The sequence below is a fragment of the Embiotoca jacksoni genome, unplaced genomic scaffold (assembly GCF_022577435.1).
Source record: "Embiotoca jacksoni isolate LCO1_2020_lvr unplaced genomic scaffold, fEmbJac1.0.p SCAF_20, whole genome shotgun sequence".
NCBI lineage: Eukaryota > Metazoa > Chordata > Actinopteri > Embiotocidae > Embiotoca > Embiotoca jacksoni.
The window spans coordinates 10,020,699-10,035,535 of NW_027185341.1; the positions used below are offsets into that span (position 1 = coordinate 10,020,699).

General features: G+C 47.6%; 3 protein-coding genes across 7 annotated transcripts in view; 2 read left to right on the forward strand and 1 right to left on the reverse strand.

Annotated features, from left to right (window-relative positions):
* Positions 1-1,736, forward strand: part of LOC138202298 (histone H3.3A) — a 1,987-nt gene extending 251 nt beyond the window's left edge. The window contains exons 2-4 of the mRNA XM_069156196.1: positions 578-715; positions 802-955; positions 1,059-1,736. Of these exons, the coding sequence (XP_069012297.1) occupies positions 588-715; positions 802-955; positions 1,059-1,187 (411 nt within the window). The 5' untranslated portion in view covers positions 578-587 and the 3' untranslated portion in view covers positions 1,188-1,736. The remainder of the gene's footprint in view (positions 1-577; positions 716-801; positions 956-1,058) is intronic.
* LOC138202294 (uncharacterized) lies at positions 1,251-10,116 on the reverse strand. 4 transcript variants are annotated; one of them, XM_069156188.1, is made up of 18 exons: positions 9,966-10,116; positions 8,961-9,182; positions 7,669-7,841; positions 7,247-7,354; positions 6,960-7,035; positions 6,661-6,817; positions 6,461-6,503; positions 6,282-6,340; positions 6,096-6,131; positions 5,886-5,938; positions 5,640-5,772; positions 2,915-3,129; positions 2,795-2,840; positions 2,645-2,710; positions 2,483-2,542; positions 2,318-2,403; positions 1,960-2,054; positions 1,251-1,880 (listed from the first exon to the last, which is right to left on the reverse strand). In XM_069156188.1, the coding sequence occupies exons 3-18, from the start codon at positions 7,703-7,705 to the stop codon at positions 1,846-1,848; spliced, it is 1,305 nt and encodes a 434-aa protein (XP_069012289.1). In that variant the 5' UTR covers positions 7,706-7,841; positions 8,961-9,182; positions 9,966-10,116; the 3' UTR covers positions 1,251-1,845. The 4 variants fall into 4 exon arrangements, with proteins under 4 accessions (XP_069012289.1, XP_069012288.1, XP_069012286.1 ...); XM_069156187.1 differs by lacking the exon at positions 9,966-10,116 and having other exon boundaries at positions 8,961-9,450; XM_069156185.1 differs by lacking the exons at positions 8,961-9,182; positions 9,966-10,116 and adding an exon at positions 7,989-8,498.
* Positions 8,559-14,828, forward strand: LOC138202295 (butyrophilin subfamily 1 member A1). 2 transcript variants are annotated; one of them, XM_069156190.1, is made up of 10 exons: positions 8,559-8,709; positions 10,961-11,052; positions 11,162-11,260; positions 11,399-11,506; positions 11,590-11,748; positions 11,899-12,039; positions 12,343-12,394; positions 12,647-12,673; positions 13,407-13,433; positions 13,528-14,828. In XM_069156190.1, exons 2-10 carry the CDS (start codon positions 10,990-10,992, stop codon positions 14,085-14,087), a joined length of 1,236 nt encoding a protein of 411 aa, XP_069012291.1. In that variant the 5' UTR covers positions 8,559-8,709; positions 10,961-10,989; the 3' UTR covers positions 14,088-14,828. The 2 variants fall into 2 exon arrangements, with proteins under 2 accessions (XP_069012291.1, XP_069012290.1); XM_069156189.1 differs by having other exon boundaries at positions 8,623-8,709; positions 10,876-11,052.
* Positions 14,829-14,837: the final 9 nt, after the last annotated feature.

Here is a 14,837-nt window from a genome sequence, read left to right on the forward strand (position 1 = left end):
AACAATGGAGTCTGTTGACGTTTGTCGGTGAAAGTCACGATAAACTCGTTAATGTGAAACTCGGAAACAGAAACAAGTCGCACATTTGTTTGGTTATCGCGTCGCAGTCGATGTTGAGTGTTTTTTGTTTTGTTTTGGTTTTGTTTTTTTTAACAATACCAGCTCCGAGGTGCTTCGTGTGAAGCTGCTGTTGATCGAGCTGCGTCGAGGCGGTGAAAAGAAGCTGAAAATGGCGAAGCGGAGCCTCCGAGGCCGCTTCGGGCCCGGAGCGCTTCCGAGCCTCGGACCGTAATAAACAGTTGGCGTCGATGTTTGTGGTCAACCGACGCCAACTCCAAACGAAATCATTTAACAAAAATCACAAAGAGGTGTTGGTTTACGTCATCCCGGTGACGGCGGTGATGTTTATGGAGGAAAAAAAACCCGCTTTTGGGGGGGAAGGGAGCCGGGTTAGCACGTTAGCACGGCGACTATCACGAACGCTTCAGTTGATTACACGATTATAACGGATGTTACACCTCCAACCGGTCGTATTTACAACGGGGTTGATCAGGGGTTGTTGTTTTTTGTTTTTTAGCAAGTACGAGATGGCCCGTACCAAGCAGACTGCCCGTAAATCTACCGGAGGAAAGGCGCCAAGGAAGCAGCTCGCTACCAAGGCTGCCAGGAAGAGCGCCCCGTCCACCGGAGGAGTGAAGAAGCCCCATCGTTACAGGTGATCTATCGACACCACATCCAGTGCGAATGATGTATATTTAAGATGTGCGTGTCGTATAAGTAACGCGGCGTGGTGTTTTCCAGGCCCGGTACCGTGGCTCTGAGGGAGATCCGCCGCTACCAGAAGTCCACCGAGCTGCTGATCCGGAAGCTGCCCTTCCAGCGCCTGGTGAGAGAGATCGCTCAGGACTTCAAGACCGACCTGCGCTTCCAGAGTGCTGCCATCGGAGCCCTTCAGGTAAATAGAAATGATTTTTAATTACCTGTATGAGAGCACTGGAGGGGATGAGCAGCACTAAAACTTGTTTGTTTTCTCTTTTTTTTGTTTCTTTTTTCAACAGGAGGCCAGTGAAGCTTACTTGGTGGGTCTGTTCGAGGACACCAACCTGTGCGCCATCCACGCCAAACGTGTCACCATCATGCCCAAAGACATCCAGCTGGCCCGCAGGATAAGGGGAGAGAGGGCTTAACCGGCTCTTTGGCAGCATTGTCACGACAAATGATCTTTATCGTGCTTAGCCATTTTGTGGACGTTTTTATTTCCTGAGTTGTTTTTATAAGTTCTTTTTGAATTTTGTATTTTAGATTGAGACAATGCATCAACCATTCCACCAGCCTGGGTACACTTAGGGTAGCAGCAGGAGTATCTACCGATTCTATCATGGATCATACTAAATGTAACATTACTGCACCACTCGACTTTCATTTTGGGTGTCGGGCTCCTTCTGGGGATGGAGTTGTCTTTGGAGCAAGGGTGGAGTTGCATTCCCCCCCCCCATCTACCATTTACCACAAAAATGCCAGCATGTTGTGCTCAATAGGCCTCACTGCAGTGTCAGGGTATTAGCTACCTCAGTTGATCCTCGATACTCGGTGACAAGGAGCATGGCAGATCCCGCCGTATTTTTCTGGATCGCTTTTTACATGTTTTTCCAACATAAAATCTTGGCAGCTACATTTAATACTATTTATGAAATGTTGTCACATGTCTTTCTATTAAAGGTCTTTATGAGTAGAAAGCTGCGTGTTCTGTAGTTGTTTGACATGTTTTGGTATTCAGACACTGATTGCATCATCATGACACACTTTTTATTTATTTACAATGAGTTCCCCACAGCTGGTGATTTGTCATACAAACCATTCAGTATGTTTGAAACCAGTAGCTGCAAAAAAAAAAAAAAAATCAAACGTTTTGTTAAACAACACACACCACATAATATTGTTAAAGCTGTAATGACTCACCAATACGACAGACGATCTCCTCGCACTCCTTGATGGTGCCGGCTCTGAGAACCGCACAGCAGAAGCCGGTGGACTGGGGGGTTTCTGGGGAGTCTCTGTGAACACAGCCAATCATGTGCTTAGACGACATCTGGGCCCAGCCAATGAAAGCAGAGCTGCGAAGGCTCGTGTATTGCATCAGCACATCTCGTCTGGTGGGAAGTGACCTAAACTTCAAGCAGCCTAGATTTAACAGATGTGTGGGAAATCCTCTCATAATAGTAACATCCTGGATTATCACGCTGTTGTGTTGGTGGATTTACTGCAGGTATCGAGGACAGCTTTGTCACAGGTTTTAATATGTACATTTATTACTTACGCCACACAGAATGCAAATATTGTGTAGTCTGGTTGAGCAAATCGTCCTACGCATGAAATCTCTGGATAATGATGCTCAAACTCCTCCTGAGGAAACATGAAGACAAGCAGCCATTTGAATTCAAGAGTGACTCGGACATCACATGTTCTGCTAATGTGTACTTACCAGTTTACTGTTTCTGTCTGTGCACGTCAAATGTGTTTCCTTCAAATCTAAAAGCACTTCCTGTGGGACAAATCACTCGTGTTGACATCAATGTGTAAATGTTTGGTCGAGCAGACTCCACTAGCGCCCGTGTGCCCTCGGGCAGGGGAGCGGCTTCGTTACCTTGCTCGGCAGGTTCTTCTGCAACACTTGTGGGATCGCATGCTGCAGCACCTCCTTGCCTCCAAACTGAGAACAGGTCAGACCAGATATCGGATGCATGTCCGCGGTGATTTAACGTGCAGTAAATTGTAAAAACAAATGGTTAGTTACCATTCCAATGTTCGCTTTCCCCAAGAACCGCACGATGTACACGATCCTGCAGAGGAGAGGCGGCTCAGTCAGCACGACGGCTACGAGCAGGTCAGTTTAATGGACCGGGGACACGCTCACCTTCCCTCTTTGAGACACTGTGACGGAGGAGGCCTGCGGTCGGTGCTGGCCGTCTGTGTGGAGGGAGCGGGGCCCAGCTGCAGAGTGGGGTTCTCCGTCCTCAGGGCCCGCAGGAGCTTGATGAGGGGCCGGTACACGGTTCCATCGTGGGCCCTCCATCTCACGACCCGGATGGACAGAGGACAGCCCTTCAGCCGAGACAGAACCACGCCTGCCTGGGAGGGAAGGACGTCTACTTCAGCACCGTTTCAGGACTCTTTCCATGGAGTTCCGTTTTCTCTTTATACTTCCTCTCAGTTACGTTTATTTAATAGTAATAATAATAATAATAATAATGGTTTTATTTTTATGGCACCTTTCATTTGCTGCTTTATTTGACAGCTTTAGCTACGTTTCACATGAAGATCTGACACAACGGATGCTATAAAAAGCTTTTAACATTATATTCAACACAGTGTTAAAGATTAAAGTGGTTTCCAAACATGTTGGAAATCAACATGTTTGTCTTCTGACGTCTTACAGACTTCAGAGTAGTCGGGTCGCATTTCAGATGACTAAGTTGGTAAGAGCTCCACCAAACAGTGAGTTCATTTCCTGTAAACTTCTCACATCATTTCAAAAAACATTCAGATGATCCAATATTTAGTTTCATTTTCGTTTCTCAGTAAACATCTGATGAATCATCACATCTGGATATGAAACTACATGAATTAGTTTTAACATGCTGCTGACACACTGATGGATCAATGTTAATAATCTAATGATGTCATATATAACAATATATCAGTCAGAGGGAACAAACTTAGACTTTTACTTAAATACTTTTACTACATTTTGCTGCTAATGTTTCTGTACTTTTCCTTAAAGCTTTAAATGCAGTATTTCTACTTGTAATAAGGTATTTTTTTGTTGCTATACTGGTACTTTTACATAAGTAATAGACCTGAATACTTCTTCCACCACTGAGAGAAAATATTTTAGGCAGCTGCATGTTAGATAACTTCTCATGCTTTGACAGTAGCAGATAAAAACACAATTTTGAGTGAGGCAGGTTTATTAATTATGCAAAGGCTTGTATGGTTGTCAAGGGTGTAATCACACACAGTATAAACTGTGTGTATAAACTGTGTGTACACGGCACAGCCCTCGAAAAGTCTGAATTGGTTCTCTGTGCCGAGTCTCCTGTACGACAGAGAAACTCCAAACAACACGAGAGTCCCAACAGCTTCGGACTCGCTTTGATTGATTCTGTTTTTCAGAAAACAGCTTTCTTCTTCCTGGGTTCATGTTTTCTTTCAGAATAAAACTATTGTGTCCAACTCATTTTAAAACAAAATAAAAATCCCATCGTCACTCCTCTCATTTTGCACCTCTTTAGAATAGATTTTGGCCTTTGTGCCTTCCAGTGGGCTCCTGTTTACCATGTTAACAACAAGAGTCCTGCTCCCACCCACACAGGCGTCATCTGTTCTGCTTGATCAGAGTGCTGCTCCGGTTTGGTGCAGCGATTGCGTAACGTCCCAACACTCCAGGTATTAATAAAAATGGTAAAGTGTGGGCTGTTGTACTTTAACTTCGTGTGCATGTGAACACGGCTCAGAGAGGCGGTCTAATCAGGCAACGTAGATTTAAAAAAAAAAAAAAAAAAAAAAACACCCGTGTCAGTTTCATGCTGGCAGGAGCCTCAAACAACCTCCTCATGTTTGTTTTGCTTGGCAGACATTTTGACACGTTACCGTAGGAAAAGCACAGGTGGAAATAATAAAACCACTGATGGCTGAATGGCATTTAGCCGCCAGACTTTCGAGGTCCTGGTATTGTTCAAGCTGGCTGAGCTTAACACTGGCATGTTTTATGGGACACACATAAAACAGACATGGACGGACCGCTGGCCAATAGACCGACATTAAATCAACACATTACAATACATTTTATATTATTTCTGGTTCATACAGATTGAATGAAGTCTTGTTTGTGAGCAGTAATACCTGATTCTGTGAGATACACTGTTTTGTCATCATACTGTATATTTCCATAAATGGAATAATGACATTTCTGAGACTTATAAACTTATTAATAATTCACTTAACTGTTGACACAAGAGGTGTCCCATTTCCTTAATTTAAGAGTTTAAGCCTTTTATGAGAGGTTACAATATGGCCCTAAAATATTTCAGGGTATTTCTAACCATGACAATATTCTTGTTGATATGACAAAATACTGAAAAACATTTAATGAACAAACAGTCGCAGCAAAATACAGTGTAATAAACTTACATTTATGCTGACATATTAAAATATGTCAGCATAAATGTAAGTTTTCCATCAGATATTCAGTTAGAACTAATATTACTGAAATTTGTTGATGTCTGATCTTTAGTCACTAAACTATTTTCACACGACTGAAGCAGCTCAGCTTTTTCAAACTAACTCTCGCTGTAATGACGTCATAGTGTTACGCAGTGTAACGGTATGACATCATTGCATTATTAAGCACTCCTGACATTAAAGGTCCGGCTGGTTCAATGTCTGATCGGGATTCCTCGTCCTTTAAAACTCAGTTCACTGCACATACGTTCCTCTGTGGTCTGATTGGTCAAAAATATTTTTCTTAAAAAGACCTAGCAGAGCAAATGTAAAGGTTTTTCTTCGTATCAGCCAGACTGTGATTAATACAGAGATGAACACAGACGACGTGGACGACACGTCACTGAGTATTTTCTCACCTGCCCGCTTTTAGAGTTCCTCAGCGACGTCCCATTGATCTCATCGATGACGTCACCCGGGGAGATGAACTTGTCGACGTGAGCCTGACTGCCAGGCGTCAGGTCCAGGATGAAGACGCGTCCACTGAGATACCTGAGAGACGGACGCGGAGACGGAGGACGACGGTGATGCAACAGGTCGGATAGATCTTTCTTTTTTTTCATTACGCTCAGTGGAACGAGAACGATTCTTTGAAGAGTACGAACCTCAAAACCATCCCGACCTCCCGACAGGGCACGACTTCATACATGTCACACACCTGCACACATAAACAATCAGTCAGCAGACAAACTCTCACAATCTGCTGGAGCTCACCACACTTTTTATATGGATTTTCATGCAACCTGCATAACTCAGGGCCAGTAGAGCTCAAATAATACTGCTGTGACATACGTAACAGTCATCCTTGTTCTCACCGGTAGGAGCCAGCTCTCATCCAGAAAACTGCAGTTCTGTGTAAAGAAAGGAAATGTTAAGAGTTGAGTTGTTTGATTTCAAAAGCGATTAGAAACAATAGAACATATTTTGAAGGAAAGAATCCACTGTTGAAATGAATGCACGGTGTATTTATAGTGTTTCTGGGAGGTAACAGTGTCTCTGACCTCCATGTCTAGTTTGAACTCCATGTGAGAGAGGACGAGCAGCAGCGACATGAAAGGCTCTGAAAGAGGAAGAACAGAGGCCCTTAAAGACTGTTGTTGATGTTGGGCAGCGATGATAAGAACTTCCTCAGCTTTGCTAATTTAGTGGAAACAATCAGATCAAGTAAAGAATGTCTCACCCACAAATTCCTCATTCCTGAGGACTGACGTCGGGCTGTACCACTGCACGGGAGAGAAACAATGTGAACACAAGAGAGAACAAATTCAAATGTTTTTACCGGCTGTATTTGGGGAACACTTTTCTCAGAGCACCGAAGGACACACATGGGCAACACTGGGAACACGCATGTGTCCCTGAACATGTGTTTCAGCGTCTGACCTCCAGGACTCTGGCCGTGTGCAGCAGGTGTGTGAAGAACTGCGGCAGGGCCTTGCGGCTGAGGGCCAGTCTGAGCAGGTAGCGGCCGCGGCCCTGAGCTGACAGCAGCTTCCTGCAAACTCTGGTCTGCTCTACCGCCAAGGACAGCGCGGACAGCCTGCACGTCAGCGGAGACAGCGGACATCAAACAAGGCCCGAGACGGTGCTGTTTTCAGTGGAGTCGGTGAAACGGGTAAAAAAAAAAAAACACGGTAAAAACAAATGTTCCCTGTCAGTGGATCTGAGCTGGATGTCGTTACCTGCCACAGGCGTCCAGGTGGGGAAGCTGTTCGAAACACTGCCAATAATCTCTGTGTACCAGACTGATCACCGGCTCTGGGGAGAGAGAGCACACAGATCACACTGCAAAGTGGCTTCCACAGGAAGTGCATCGGGTGAATTGTTATTGAAAAATAACACAATTCTGCCTGAAAATTATTTTGCACATAATTGACAATCCAAATATTATAAGCCAGGTATAAGCTTAATATTTGAACTATATATCTATATGTAAGAAGAGAGATAGTAATAACAGGTTGATACTGACGTTGGAGCCCCTTCCTGAGGACCAGCTCCAGGAGCTCACAGCAGGAGGCCAAGTGAGGGTTGGAGTCTGTCACCATCTCCCCGTCTGACTGCAGGTTCAGGACGCACACTGCGAGGGAAACAACAACAACAACAACACGCAGCTACAGCGGTCACAAATACACACCCTCAAAGCTGCGTGATCATCTTCGCCATTTCACTCACCAATACTCTGACTAAGACACCGGTGATTAAAAAAAAAGAAAAGAAAAGAAAAAATATGGCTGCGTCTTTTCTTTTTTTTCTTTTTTTTTTTTATGTAAACAAAGTGCGTTTCAGGGGATTTGTAACTGAAATAAAACCCCAATTGTCAACACGATGCAATCAGCTGCCGGTGAAAGAGAAATGTTGAGCCGATAATGCGCATCTGTTACCGATGCTTACCTTTGAGGGTGCCGAGGAGAGGGTCTTTGGGTGCCATGTTGAGCGACCAGCTGCGACCGGAGAGCCTGTTCCTGATGACACGCGCCGCCTGCCTCCTGTCATTTAAAGGACAGGGACACGTGCTGTCATCACACTTCCGTGTGGCTACAACATACCGAGACACCTTCCCGTACCTGTCACACACAGAGAGGCGAAGTGGGGTTAAACACCGAGTGACTAGTTTTTTACCTTTGAAATAAAAACCCCAAAGAAATGTGAACAACTGGACCGACCTGTCGGGACTAAAAGGGGGTTTATATGCCTGAAATCACGTCTACAACCTGCGTGTCGGCTGCGGTGACATCTGCTGTTGTGCCTTCAAACATTACGGCCGTGCTGCCTTCAAACATTACGGCCGTGCTGCCTTCACTGACTGATGCTTTATTTCCAAATTCGCTCACTTCAGCTGACAATATTTACAGTAAGACTTAAAGGTCGTTAACCGGAAGGTTGCAACTGGCTAATTTTACTATAAAAGGTATATGAAGAAAAAAATAATAACTAAACGTCACTAAACCAACATCTAACAGGCCGTTTTATAGGGACACGATAAGACAAAAAAAAAGAATATCCTGCAGCTGATTTATTCGCATTTACGAAAGTTGAGCCGCCTTAAAAAAAAAAAAATAAATGACGCAACGTTGGCACGAGGTAGTTATTGAATAACGGCAGCTTCAAGCCGTTTCTTGTGCGCCGCTCACGGTTTATGTTCAGCTTTGTCAATTAAGATGGGAAAAAACAAAAAAACAAATTCAATTTACACGACGGAACATTAGAAACGAGCCCAGTCATGTCTTCCGTTTTGGCGACTTCTAGCGGCTCCTTCCTCAAACTGCCTCCCGGTACCGGAGGCGGCGGATAAGAGCGCGCGCTTGACACTCGCGCCCGCAGTTGTGGATGAAGCGGTGCGTCTTGGTCAGGATGGAGGAGCACTGAGTCCAAACGCACACCGGAGGAGCAGCGCACGGTTCTCCACGGAAAGGACATTTATCCCGCAACAAGGTAAGACATCTTTTTTTTTTTTTTTTTTTTTCTCCCGTAAACGTACATTTGAATTGTTTGTATTGTGTCACCACACAGGGCGTAATTAAATTAAATTAAATAATTTGCCTGTTTTTTGGGGGGGGCAAACATAGCCAAACGCGCACGAGGACAGGCTTTATTTTTGGGGGGGGTATTTATTTATAACGTTTTAAAATGACAGTTCGACGACGGCAGACGGAAGAGAAGAAGCTTAAAGTAGATGTCGGTACCGCTCCGCCGTTGTGAGACGAGCCGTCTCCTCCTCCTCCAGTTCGCTGCCGTGTTTCTCCGCCGGGTGTCACAGTGTTTGTGTTGGTGCTGGTTTACAGACAGAGGTCGGTTCCGTCTCCAAAATAGAGAAAGTCACCGCCTGGGTTTGTGCAGCAGCGGCACCGGTGGTAATCCCGGATTTCCGATAATCTTCCAGCTCCTCCGGCACCTCCGTGGTCAGTCTGCACAGCCAGAAATAAAACCTGTCTGTAACCAGGAATCAGGACGTTATTATCACATCACTGTCGTTAGATAGGAAAGCCGAGCGGTGACATATGCCCTCTTATTTACTCTAAAATACACATGGGTGACACCGTATCCGCTTCACTGTTACTACTAATAGTTCCCGGGCTCGTTGTCACGGCTCGGCTCGGCTCGGCTCGTCCTCTGCTTCTCCACGTGTCGTGGCCTGTGTGGACTAAAGTCAACGAGGACCATCTCTGTTGATGGGGCTCCTCCTGTCTGCTTTTTATTCGTGCACATCAGTGTATACAGTGATCATCACAGAGCAACCGAGCAACCAACGACAATGTATTTATAGCAACTCGTACAGGGGAAATAATTCAAAACACTGTCCACAAATCAGTGACACGGCCGTGACGATTAGTCTATTCACCGATTAGTTGATTTGCTAATTGATTAATCGTTTTGGGCTATTTTTAAATGGTAAAACGCTCAAACTCTGATTCCAGCTTCTTAAATATGAATACTTGTGCCGTCATTCCTACGAGATCAAGTTGTGCCTTCTCCTTTGGTTGTTAAATTGTTGATCTAAACAAAACAAATATTTTTTGGACTTTGGGAAACACCAGTCCACATTTTCCACCATTTTCAAAGAACAAAGACCAAAACATCAAAAAAATAATAATAACTGACGGGTTAATCGATAATGAAAACACTCATTAGACAGAACTAGTTTGGTATGAAGAGAAAAAAAAATCAACAACAACATAAAATTCATATACCCAAAAACATCCGTTTTTGCTCAGATCAGTCCGATCTTCCTCACTAGATTTGTAAACTTTCAGCCCCGACTCTGGCTGCTGTTTCTAAAACGTGTTCAGAGTCAGGAGCAGCCTCCTCTTGGCTCAGCTGCCACCTCCTCATCTCAGAGAGAACATCAAATCCCCCCCAGCGCATCAAGCCGTCGCGCAGGGGCGGACTGCTGAATCGACAGCAAGCCGGGCCAACGCTCCCCCGCACCCTCCGCAGTGCTTTAAAAGTGCTCTGCGCGGCTGTCTCACATCTCCTTGGGAATAAATTTCCCAATTTCAAGGCCGTGATCGAGATGCATCGACCCACACGCGTCAGGAAATCCTGTTACTCGGCAATATATATATATTTTTTTTATTTTTTTTTTGCCTGTTTTCACATTGTTTCTCTGTTTGCCACCCACTGCATGTTTGTGTGTGTGTGAGTGTGTGTGAGTGTGTGTGTGAGTGTGTGTGTGAGTGTGTGTGAGTGTGTGTGTGAGTGTGTGTGTGAGTGTGTGTGAGTGTGTGTGAGAGTGTGTGTGGGTGGACCATCTCTTTTTTTCACTCTTCCACCAGCTCTCCCTCTCCTCCTCATCCTCCTCCTCCTCCTCACCTCATGATAGCACCGAGTGCCCAATAATGAGCTCTCTGTGGACTTTGAGTGCAAGCTGTGATGAAAAGTTCTGCAGTGCTCCTCCCTCTCTCTCTCTCCCTCTCCCTCTCCCTCTCTCTCTCTCCCTTTCTCTCTCTCTCCCTCTCTCTCGCCCTCTCTCTCTCCCTCTCTCTCTCTCTGTCTCTCTCCCTCCCTCTCTCTCGCCCTCTCTCTCTTCACACACTACCTTTTTGCCACCTCTCATAAATTAGTGCTTTGTGCTCTCTCATGGATTTGTGTGGGCGACAGGAGCTCCGTCAGCTGCAGTTGGGCCTCAGCTCTGGACAGGACGGGTGCCAGCGTACTGAAGCGTGTCCCCCTTCTCGTACCACAGGGCATCGGCTTCGCTCTCCACCTGCCAGCATGATGAAAGACTGCCTGCAGTTCCTCATCGAGCCGGCCAAAAAGCTCAAAATCCGACTGAAGGTATCCGACTCTGTTGTCCTCTGATAAAACGACTGTGAACGTGAAACGCTTCAAGTCCTGTTTTCTCCTCTTTTTTTGTTTGTTTTTGATCTTGTTTGTTTCGTTGCAGGAGTCTCGTAAGAAAGTGAAACTTGACAAGAAGGAGCCTCTGGTGGAAAGTCAGGTGTTCATCATGGAGCTGGCTCGAGAACTCAACAGAATCTGCCAGGTGAGCTCGCTCGCCCCCCCCCCTCTCTCTCTCCTCCTCTTCCTCCTCCTCCTCCTCCTCCTCTTCCTCCTCTTCCTCCTCCTCGTCTTCTATCGCTCGCGATCACAGTCGCTCATTTGTCTCTCTTTGCACCTCAAGAGGTCGAACGTCCTCGGCCACATCTGGACCGGCGAGGACATCTGGCCGGCCGGCGTGTGTCGAGACTTCATCGTTGAATGGGCCGCGGTTCTGGAGAAAAGAGTGCAGGTGCGAAACAGCTGCTGTGTATGTTTTGTGGCCAGAACCACAGGAGAAACCGTCGTCTTCAACGTCTTTCTTATTCAACCCAGACGAAGATCGCCCCGTCCGAGTACCAGTACGAGAAGCGAGAGAAGAAGGACTGGAAGGGACAGCTCCTCTGCATCCTGGAGTCGGGGGGCGAGTACGACATGGGGCCGCACAAAAGGGTCATCATGGACTGGACCCGGGGGATCAAAAGCAGGCCTCAGGTGAGCGCGTCGGCTCCTTCCTCCATTAAAGTCTGACCCGGCTCCCTCGCGTGCGTCTGATAAAGACGATTAAGCTAAACCCCGGCCTCGGCGGCCATCCCGTCGCGCTGAAAGAGAGCGGCGGGAGTAAAACTCTGACCTTGTCCGCAGCCCGCCGTGTGGCCCGGCGAGCCCGCGCTCATGATGCTGGACGACCTGGAGTTCCAGTGGAAGAGGGGCCGTCTGCCCAACCTGCTGCCCGCCGTGGAGCTCGTCCTGCTGGCCGTGCTGAACGCCGACAGCCCCGTCAAGGTCCGCACTGAATATTCACCCGCTTCCCGGGAGCAAATTGTTTCGCTCTCTCTGCGTGAATTTATTTCCAGTGGTGACGTAAGCAGTTCACACACTGAACACGAAGCTGAAACGGAAACATGACGAACGAGCACGCTGATCTCAGTTCGGTCAGCGTGAAGCCAGATGAATGTTTGCTGCGTGACACCCGGCCCTGACAACCTCTCTGTGTGTGTGTGTGTGTGTGTGTGTGTGTGTGTGTGTGTGTGTGTGTGTGTGTGTGTGTGTGCGTGTGTGTGTGTGTGTGTGTGTGTGTGTGTGTAGGAGGACGTGACGAAGCAGTGGCTGGTGAAAAAGCAGCGGAACCAGAGGGTTGGTGAGTGGAGCTCTCGTCAACCCCGCAAGTGTTTAAAAACATCAGATTGTGAAAACGTTAAAGGAGTTTTACGGAGTGGACTGAATCAGCCTCCACGGTTTCCTCGAGGTGTGATGTGTGGAGCGTGTTGACGGAGCGTGTTGACGGAGCGTGTTGACGGAGCGTGTTGACGGAGCGTGTTGGAGGATCTGTGTTGTGTGTGAATCACCCGATGGTCTCGGTGTAATCTCAGACTTGACTTCCTTCTTTCAGACGCTGCGCGCTACATCCCTCACAGCGGTAAGTACACACCTGATCAAATCCACACCCGCTGATGTTGCTGCACACTGATTCCTCTCAAGGTCGGGGGAGGGGGGGCGAGGGGGGGAGGGGGGGGGGAGGGGCTGCGGGATAATAAGAAGTCAAATCTAGGTCACAGGAAATTGACATTTGACGTGACAATTTGAAACGCAAAGATAAGCCCTCGCTTCAGCGCTCTCGGGGGAGAAGTTCCTCGTCACGGTTCACATCGCACACGAAGGGACGTCACAGAGACGCAGCGGACAGGGACGGACGGAGCTTCAGCTAGTCCAGCACCTCTCCGTCTGCAGCGGGAGGCGCTGGTCCGGTTTGTTCTCTGAATGTTTGTCAGTGTCGTACGACATCCCAGCTGGAACCTTTTTTTTTTTTTTAATTTTCCAACAAAATTACGAGATGATCTTGTCATTTCTTTAATTTTTTTTTTTTATCGCTGTTGTTGTTCCCAGAAGGTGGAATGACGTTTTCTAAAAGCACTCAAAAAACATTTTGTGTTCTTAAAATGTTTCAGGAATCTGAAATATTGAATGTTTGAAGCTGCTTCGGAGTGAGAGTGAGAGTGAGAGTGAGAGTGAGTCAAACCGTTGAAGGTGTTGGCTGAGTAATCCAAAACAAAGAGCTGAAAAAGCCCAAAATGTCCGACGGGAGCTGCAGAGCTCCCGTGTGGTGATCTGCTCAAGCTGCAGCTTTAACGCGCCTCTTCTTTTCCTTCCAGTGTGGAACTGGATTTGTGAGGCAGCAGGTAGGAAATCTCTCCGTCCCCCCCGATAGAAACATACACGAACGCCCCGATGTTGAACGTTCCCGTCTGTAATCTGTCCGTCCGCCTCCGACAGAGGACGTCGTCCTGGACTCCGGGTCGGCCAACCCGGACCTGCTCGTCTCCGCCGACGAGAAGCGCATGCGCTGCGGCCTGGAGCACCGCGCCGCCCCGCGGTGCCCGCGGCGCTTCGACGGCTGGTGGTGCGCCGTGGGCCGGGAGGGCTACACCTCCGGACGCCACTACTGGGAGGTGGAGGTGGGCGAGCGGGACTGGAGGCTGGGCGTGGTCAAGGCGTCCGCCGTGAGGCGGGGCTTCCGCTCGCTCAACACAGACACGGGCTACCTGACCGTCCGTCTGGAGAGAGGCTCGGACCTGAAGGCCCTGACGGTGCCCAGCGTCCCCCTGCCCCGCAGCCCGCTGCCCAGGAAGGTGGGGGTGTACCTGGACTACGAGCAGGGCCAGCTGTCCTTCTACGACGTGGAGAAGCGCTCCCACGTCTTCACCTACAACGAGAAGTTCACAGAGGAACTGCACCCCGTGTTCGGGACCGTGGAGGTGGTCAAAGACCTGGTGATCAGGCCCGCCGACGTCAGGCAGCCGTGCCTCTGCCCCGGGCCCTGCCTGTGGAACTGAACCCACCTGACCGGTCCTCTTCGGTCCTGATCCTCTGCAGCTCCGCAGAGTCCGTCGCTTTTATTCTGGTCAACCTGAATCCTCCTTCTGTGATTCTGTGAGGTGCCTCCGGAGATCGGGAACAAGAGCCGCCATTCTTTTGCGTTACTCTCTCTGTTGCTCTGCCTTCAAGGAGACAAACACTATTTGACTATTTGTATTTTAAAGATGAGCATTTTAATGGCGTCAAGTGAAAACTTCAACAAAAAAAATAAAAAAAATAAAAAAAGAAGCCTGGTTTTAGCTGAAAGAGCGATCGAAAAGTCCCCAAACACCCAAACTGGAGATGCTACGTGGAAATATCATTTTTTGTAACCGTTTTTTATGACTTCTAGATGAAGAACAGCCTTCAAGAGTTTTATAGCATGAAGTGTGTGGAGGACGGCGAGGCGCAGCTTAGAGGACGCGAGGCGCCGCTTAGAGGACGGCGAGGCGCAGCTTAGAGGACGCGAGGCGCCGCTTAGAGCCTCAGCGCAGCGAAGGCACACACGGGCAGATAATCGGAGTCCGAGCTGACGCATGTGAATCGTTAAATCTCCCTCTGTTTGACTCTTCGTCTCGAGCTTCCTGCAAACATTTGTCGGGCATGAGCTTGTTTATGCAGCTGAGCTTTTGTTTATGTTTATGTGTGCAACCTACAGATGGCAGCACTTTTTATTTTTTGGTCTCTCAAACATCAATAAATGAACTGTAAATGCTTCATCTCGTCTT